At 44.1% G+C, this 8,662-nt stretch overlaps 1 protein-coding gene across 1 annotated transcript; it reads right to left on the minus strand.

Annotated features, from left to right (window-relative positions):
• Positions 1-5,712: 5,712 nt before the first annotated feature.
• On the minus strand, positions 5,713-7,103 carry LOC124038967 (leucine-rich repeat-containing protein 30-like). Its single transcript, XM_046354877.1, has 2 exons — positions 6,829-7,103; positions 5,713-6,112 (listed from the first exon to the last, which is right to left on the minus strand). Exons 1-2 carry the CDS (start codon positions 7,101-7,103, stop codon positions 5,713-5,715), a joined length of 675 nt encoding a protein of 224 aa, XP_046210833.1.
• Positions 7,104-8,662: the final 1,559 nt, after the last annotated feature.

Genomic DNA, 8,662 nt, shown 5'->3' on the forward strand with positions numbered 1-8,662 from the left:
AGTTTTGTCCTTGAGTTCGTTTTCAGGCCAGGCAGGCAGGAAGGAAGGCAGAGACTGATTAGCAGACCTGCTCTACCTCACCTTATCTCAGCTTAAACCCTAGTCATCCCAGTCGCCTGCTTCACAATTGTTCAGGGGCATAAAGCCGTGACATTTTCATATGTAATTACGTACTCTGCATGAGGAAATCAATACTAAAATGTCCTCCTGATAAAAGTGAGGGATAATGAGATTGAGCTCAGGACATACACAACATGAAATTGTTAATGACAATGACGAGCAAAAAGGTGAGACAATTTTCAGACAATTTCATCACTATGGATTCCTACCCTGCTATCTGTAAAATGTATGGATACAGTGGAAACCGTTCAAGGTACAATATCTGAATGTCAAGGTGACAAAACAGTGCTTCCTTATCATGTAAAACCACAGTGAGACAAACTATGTTGTACATGGTGATAATCTCAGGACCTATACAGTGCTGTTAGCCTTCCAGATTCTTTGAGGTCTGCCAATAAGAACACAGATTTAAAATAATTTTGCTCCTGTGTGCGATACTGAACACGACCCTGGATCGTCTTCATTAGGGCATGCAACATAAAATGTTTTTAAACATTTTGCCAGAGAACATTAAGATGAACATTTCTTATTGGACAAATGCAGGTAGGTAGTCCCTCCCTCCTGTTTCAGTCTGTTTTCTTCCATTTGGTGCATAATGAACCCAATGTTAGTGCTGATGTTGGTGCTGTCACCTGACTGTACTGTGAAATCCTCAGCCCCTGCCACTGACATTTTCTTGCTCTCTTTTGTATCCCACCATCATCTGACTATCTAACACATAGGATTCACAGATAATCTTGTGCAACTAAACCCAAATAAGTGATGCATTTCCTGCTAAGTGAATTGCTCAGAGTGGCATAGTTTTGCCAAGACATGTTATACATTGACCAAAGAAAATGTCAGGGTGTCCAGCCAGTTGAATGTGAGTTCCAGAAAAAACTGTTACAATTCCTGAAAGAGATATCATCCCACTAGGATTAGTGTCTGTTTTGCTTATACTCTTTCCATGCAAGTTAGTGTGTACATTTTTTAAACCTTATTTTACCAGGTAAGTTGACTGAGAACACATTCTCATTTATAGCAACAACCTGAGGAATAGTGACAGGAGAGATGAAAGAGACAATTGTAAGCTGGGGATGATTAGGTGGCCGTGATGGTACAGTATAAAGAGCAGACTGGGAATTTAGCCAGAACACCAGGGTTAACACCCCTACTCTTACAATAAGTGCCATGGGATCTTTAGTGACCACAGAGAGTCAGACCACTCGTTTAACATCCCATCCAAAAGGGACGAGCCCTACACAAAGCAATGTTTCCAAACACTACCCTGGGGAATTGGGATATTTTTTTTAGACCAGAGGGAAGGGTGCCTCCTACTGGCCCTCAAGCACCACTTCCAGCAGCATCTGGTCTCCCATCCAGAGACTGACCAGGACCAACCCTGCTCAGCTTGCCAGTAGTGAGATGCAGACATATGCAGACAAGACAAAATAAATCAATTGGACTCTCGTCATAGCAGAAAGATTACAACATGTCTTGATGATTGAAAACTTCTGAAAGGAGATACTGTACATGGACAGGATTAAGTTGTTATAGACACATCGACATGTGTTTGTGTGAACTGATAATGGCTCCAATATTTCAGGGGATGGATAAGGGTGCTGATTTGTTAGGGCAACATTTGAAATGTTCTGGGTTCTCCATGACAACCTAATTGAGGAATTTTTGTGGCGTGGCAGCGTAGCCTAGTGGTTAGGGTGTTAGACTAGTAACCAAAAGGTTGCAAGTTCAAATTCCTGAGCTGACAAGGTACAAATCTGTTTTTCTGCCCCTCAACAGGCAGTTAACCCACTATTCCTGGCAGTCATTGAAAATAAGATATTTTTCTTAACTGATTTCCTAGCTAAATAAAGGGCAAATAAAATGTCCATTTGAAACTACCACAGGGGTGCGTAGTTCTCACATTTTGTGTCACTTAGTCTGCTGTGATGGGATTCATTTATATGCAAGACACATAGCCAGCTAAAGTAAAGGATGAGAGGGATACCCTTTAATGAGATATCTTGACAAGAAAAGATGTTTCCAATGATTTGGAATTGTCTCCAGCAAATTAAAAACTTGCTGAGAGGCCGTATCAAGGAACACGTGGATAAATAAATGAAGGTAGACATCACAAAATTCAATTAACACTGAGTGTTGAAGTGTTTATGTTATGCCATGTTGATTCCCCAAACCAGACATTAAACCAACTCAAGCATGCAGTCTCTCCACTGCATAGTAACGTTAGACTTCTAATAGTCCTAAATGGAATAACAAATGGGTGCTGGCATGGCATTAGAACTGGACACAAAGCACGGAATGAGCCGGAAGAAAGAGAGAGTGAAAGAAGGACGAGAGGAGAGGTTACCTCAACACTAAACAGGTCTGCTCCTTCAGGACAATGGAACACAGGGTGACCAAGATAAAGTGGTTTAATCAGCGGCCTTAGAGAACAGGAGAAAGGAAACAAGGAAGAGAGATGGACGAAAGATAGCGGGCCAGGAGCATCTTTCTCTCTTCACCCAGGGAGAGAACACAGATAACTGCCCCCCTGCTCCCCCCTCTCTCACCCCTCAACCCCATCCCTCTTCCTGGAAACAACATGAGCCACATCCCAGGGGAAAAGCTAGGACACAGATGCAGGCTACCGAGGAGGGAGCAGGACAAAGCGTGCTGCCCTACAAGAAGGACTTGAGTGTACTGCAATCACCCGGGCTGGGATGGGACTGTCCATTTAACCTTGCGAAAAGCCCCTAGATAAGAGCCGGAACACAATGGAACCCATTCATTATTCGCTCAGAGGCTGGATGACACAAGGCCTGAGGAGGCGGAGAGGAGGAGACAGAGAGGAATGTGCATTTGTCCGAGCTTGTACCACACACTGTCTAATTCACTCTTTGCTTTTCTTTAGAGAGCAGAGAGGGTGTCGGAAAGGTGTTTGGAGGTTGTGAGAGTTTTCATCCAACACATCCCATGGCATGAAGTTCATCCAGTGCAGTACACTAGCGGATGTGTTTGGACTTGTCTCCAATGTTTGATACTGTAGCTGTATGTCTAAGAGTGGCAACAGGGATGGTGAAGGCCACGGATTGTCCAGACAGATATTATTGACTAAAGACAGAGGGGATTATGGGAAAAAATTGGTTTCATGGACTAATTCCTAACACGGATGAGGTTGTCTTTCCAGCAAGAAAACAACACAGACACAATATCTGCTAACACACAAACACACGCACGCACGCGCACGCACACACATACACTTCATTCTGCTGCTGGACCATTCATCCATGGTTACCAGTGAAAGGTATTTCTGTCATTTGGCGGCCAAACCCTACGTGTGGGTGCCTATATTTGTTTTCAATGTTGTGTGTGTGAGCATGTGTCTGAGAGGGATAGCGAGAGAGTCTGCCAGGTCTAGTCTGCTGTAAAAGTATGTGTTTTTAGTACCAGAAAAACCACACAGGTCGAGCCCATTCCAACAGGAGACCCCACTCCTGTAGGTCTTGGCAAAACACAGTGCTCATCAATCACTCATTACCTCAACCTGAAGACTTCCCTGTTTTTGGCATAAGCGTGTGTATATGGTAATTGAGAGGTTTGGGTCTCGTTTGCAGAGGACGCAACAGGCTCTGGGTTGGCCAAGTCTGTTTTACTAGCCAAATGGAACACTGGAACTCAGCGTTTGAGTGAAGGTGCTAAGCATTAAAACATGGACAAACTTTTCTTTCTATCTGTGTGCAATTGAGATTAATGGCCACTGCTCGATGAAGATTAGCTTTTAATGTTTGATAAGTGTTGTAGAGGTGTCATTCGGGTTGACAGAAAATCCTTACTCGTGTCCAAATCTAAATTGCATTCAAAACAAACAACCGCACAAGACGAGCCATGTCAGCAGAGGTCACTGTAACTCAATGTACCACCCTGGAGCAATCATAGTGGCTCAACTCAATGCCCAAGCCCCATAGTCGTTTTGAATAGTAAATCTCAGGGAACGGACTTTTACAAGCTTGCCTATGACATTCTTTATATGTATCAGAATGTTAATGTGTATATCACAAAAGTTACAATTTACTGCAAGTGACAAATACACTGTGTGATGTCTTTATATGGATTGTCTGAGATGCAGTCACGAATAATACAGGTTGAATGTCTATGATGTTGATACAAAGTTTCTAAAACACACATTCACTTTTACATAAACCATTTTGTGTTGTGTGAGATTTCTGAGTTCACAGAAATATTTGAGGCAAAGTGTTTTGGGAATACATTTCTAGTGTTTATTTACACCTCAGTTTATATAAGAACAGGTAGATAAAATAGTAATTTGCCGCTCAACCCACACTAAAAGACAATCCTACGCAATAAGACTACATTTTAAAATAGCTTACTTTACAGTCAGGCAGCAAATAACACATAATTGGGTTGGTTTTGTAAATGCTACCTTCAGATGCAATGAGGTGCTACATTAAAAAACGTAAATGCTACTCCAATCCAGATGTCAATCCAATAGCCACGATAAGACTGTAGTTCCATTGACTGTGCGCAGTATAGCATGTGATCCTTCAAGCTGGCTGGGGTTGGAGCCTGGCAACAGCATTTTGCTTGTAGCTCTTAAACGACGTGGTCGGTAACCACAGCAGCAAACACGGCTGGGCTCTAGACCTTTTTGTTGATGTAATGGAAGCATCCCGATCTTAATCCTGGAAGGATAGTTTAGATAGCTAAACGAGAGGCTGGGGGAGTGGAGGTCAACCGGGATCAACAAGTTATATGCAGCAGGTCAGAGAAACGACCAGGTTCGCTCCCCCAACAGCAAGACAAAACAAATGAGGGAGAAATCCAATGCTTGTTAAGAACAAACAGCCCCTGGCTTTGTTAGGTGTTCTCACTCGGGACCTGAAACATGGCCTCTGAAACATGGCCTCTGTGAAGAATCTGACGTCAGAGCTCGGCTACACGTTAAGCTATTTCCTCTAACCCGGTCTCCCAACAGTCCAAGGCTATTTCAATACAATGTGTTTAGCCCCACTGAGCCTTTCACTCACTTGTAAGTTTCTTTAAGGAGTTTATAAGGATAACATGTCCCAATTTATGCAAATAGAGTTGCTAGGTAGAACTCTACATAAACACCCTTAGAATCAGGATTACAGTCATTTAATTAGTAGCCTAATCATTTTAGCATAATCACAGTTGCAGATTCTTTTGCATCGTCTCATTATCTACAGAAAGTTCAAATATAGTAATCTAAGCTTTGTCTCATCATTTTCTCATGCATGTTGAGGACCACTCCAAAATCTTATCCTACTCATGAGCAACAACAATGGAAGTACATTAGTTCTCTTATGGAGACCAAAAGTGGGTCCCCAGATGAAATGCACACGGATCAAGACCAGGAGTTTTCCCTCCTTCTGTGGAACAGTCTCTATTAGATTTGAGATAATTAAACAGGGTGGTGAGGTCTCCATCCAGCACTTCTTTGATTTGCTCCTGCAATGGGTTTTGCATGATGTGGAGCCCCTTATCCAAGGGGTGGCAGGCCAGCTTCTCCAGCCTGCTGAGCTGGTGCATCTCCTGGGGCACGTTCTGGATGTCGTTGAAGTCCACGTTGAGAAGCTAGAGGCGCGTCAGGCAGCAGATCATCTTGGGGAGCGAGTGGATCTCGTTTCCCTCCACAATGAGGATCTTGCGCTCCACCAGCGCCGCGATGCTATCGGCGATGCTATCGGCGATGCACTCCAGCCTGTTGCAGGCCAGGTGGACGAACACCAGACTCTTCATGGTGTAGATGAAGTGAACAATTTTGTTGTGGCTGAGGTTGAGTTTGCGCAAGCAGGTCAGGCTGGTGAAGGAAGCAGGGAGGCCAGATATCTTGTTGTTGGTCAAGTTGAGGACCTCCAGCCTAGTGCAGTTTCCCAGCTCCTCTGGGACCTCAGTCACCCGGTTGCGGTAGCAGAACAGGACACGGAGGTGCCCGAGTTGGCCGATCTCCGGGGGTAGGCTGGTCAGCTGGTTCCTTGAAAATAAAAGAGAGCCGCACACTCTAGGAGCTCAGATGCAAAAAATGTAATTACCAACGTTTCGACAGCCAAGCTGTCTTCATCAGGGTATAATTACAAACACTGCGGGATTACTCGTTTATAGTGTCAAAAGACACGTGTCTGTAATCATGGCCAAGAGTGGCCTAATATCGTTGGTTAATTCTCAAATATTAAAATGGCAAAGAACATAGAGCATACAACCAACAAATGGATAGCATATGATCATAGATTCATTTTAGACTACACAAGCTTACAAACAATTACAATGGCAACGTAACAATAATCACAAGAATGGCTTCAGATCAAAGTCTACGATGAGACCGAAGGGAGCAAGGGTCTTTAAGTTAAAGATCCAGGCAGCCTCTCGTTTTAACAATAAATGATCAAGATCACCCCCTGTCCTAGGGAGGGTGACATGTTCTATGCCAATATAACGCAGAGACAAAATCGAGTGGCCTTCTCCAAAAAGTGGGCCGCAACTGGATAAGTCAAGTTTTTGCACCTAATGTTGCTACGATGCTCTGAGATACGTACTTTTAATTTGCGCTTTGTTTTACCCACATAATTTTTACCACAAGGACAAGTTATAAGATAGATAACTGCCTTAGTGGAGCACGTAATAACACCTTTGATTAGGATTGATTTCCCTGTTTGTGGGTGTTTGAAGGATCTGGCCAGCTGGTTCCCCCACAGGTTGAGGACCACCAGGTTGCTGAGGATGCTAAGGGCAGGGGGCAGAGCCCGTAGGCAGTTCAACGACAGATTGAGCTTCTCAAGCTTCGTCACATCCCACACTTCCTCTGGGGGTTCCTTGAGGCTGAGGCGGGCCAGGCTCAGCCTACTGTAGCCCCACTGTTTGTATGTGTGGTTGGGGATCCGCTCCACTGACGTCAAGCTGTCCTCACGCCCGGCACTCTTCCTCACCTGTCTCTTCATCTCCTCCTCCTTGGACTGCTTGGCACCCATTGATGCTTCTTCAGCAGGATTCCCAAAGTCTAGACAACAAGATGTCCAAGAGCATTACCCGGAAGCCTTAGCTACAGAACCACCTAGACCAGTAGGTTTGGCAGCCAAGTAGCTTTGGGCAGAGCTGGGACAGTCAGCATAGACTGTGGACATTCTCACTTTTGGATAATAAATGTCGCTGGATATCCACTCTGTAAGTGCTGGCCAAGTGTCGTGGAGTGTAGCAGAGCAGTAAAAATGTGTGTATTTGTCCATGGGACAGCTCTGAGGATCTGTGCTGACAAGAGGAGAAGGAGCAGGTGGCTTAAACCAACCGCTAGCCCACACTGACTGGGCAGCACCACCACCACAGCCACACTTACTAAGTTTCATCCCCCTGCTGAGGGGGTGTCCAGTACCCCAACAGGGTTGGAGACGGTAGGGGACGTTCTTTGTAGACATTCATTTTCTTTTAAAGATTTTGGGAATGTAGCAATAGTGGACTAATAAAATAAAATACCAAAAATACCAATACCAATTTCCTTTGGCTCCCGAGTGGCATAGTGGTCAAAGGCACAGAGGCGTCACTACAGTCCCTGGTTCAAATCCAGGCTGTATCACATCCGGCCGTGATTGGGAGTCCCGTAGGGCAGCGCACAATTGGCCCAGCGTTGTCCGGGTTTGGCCATGGGTTGGTCGTCATTGTAAATAAGAATTTGTTCTTAACTGTCTAGTTAAATAAAGGTTAAATAAATATTAACACACTTGTTTGGCACCAATAATTACATTTCCATTGGCTTTTTCAATGCTAATTTCATTTGCACATTTGTGATGGGTCTGTAGAATTGAACATAGACAGTCTTGGATCTAACACATGTTGGAGTCACGTATGAGTCACATTCTAATCCACTGGATAGTTGGGGTTAGTTTGTCCTTCAACCCTAAGCACACATAGAACTAGGAGTAGGACATTATCAAAGTCAAAAGTCACCCTCTTTGCAGGAGGTATGGAGAGACATGCATTTGGCTCAGAACCAAGAGCATTAGTCTAAATCTCAGAGTGTGTCCTGCTGTCATTGAAGTTATTATCTCAAATGCCATTGGAGACCTGTAAGACACTTGAAACCGCATTACTGTACTATTCAGCGTTCTATAGGCCTACACAATGCATGTTTAAATCAAACTTATTTTCATGAGCTAACTGTGTGTGCCAAAGCTCAAAGGACCCCGGGTACCGGCGTTAGTGGAATTCCTCGGGAAATGCAACTCATTTGACAATTTGCCCACAAACTGAGTGCCTCATTCATTGAGCCGTAAATATACTCCCTTAGCCCCCCCACTCTTACCTCCTCCCCCTCAAACCAAAACAGAGAAGTAAAATAAACATATTTGACTTGAAGACTTTTTAACACTACAGTTGAACAAGGCAGTTCACTGTCTGAATATCTGACCCAATAAAGCAGGGTGTCAAGGCTAAGGTGACTCCAGTTGAAGTCGGAAGTTTACATACACTTAGGATGGAGTCAGTAAAACTTGTTTTTCAACCACTCCACACATTTCTTGTGAACAAACTATAGTTT

Source organism: Oncorhynchus gorbuscha, linkage group LG07, assembly GCF_021184085.1.
Source record: "Oncorhynchus gorbuscha isolate QuinsamMale2020 ecotype Even-year linkage group LG07, OgorEven_v1.0, whole genome shotgun sequence".
In the NCBI taxonomy this organism is placed as follows: domain Eukaryota; kingdom Metazoa; phylum Chordata; class Actinopteri; order Salmoniformes; family Salmonidae; genus Oncorhynchus; species Oncorhynchus gorbuscha.

What these genes read in the sequence shown, in the direction of transcription:
- LOC124038967 (XM_046354877.1), bottom strand. Translation starts at nt 7,103, where the DNA reads ATGGGTGCCAAGCAGTCCAAGGAGGAGGAGATGAAGAGACAGGTGAGG. An exon ending in AACCTGGTGGTCCTCAACCT is followed by an intron (nt 6,113 to 6,828) that starts GTGGGGGAACCA and finishes TTTATTTTCAAG; the next exon opens with GAACCAGCTGACCAGCCTAC.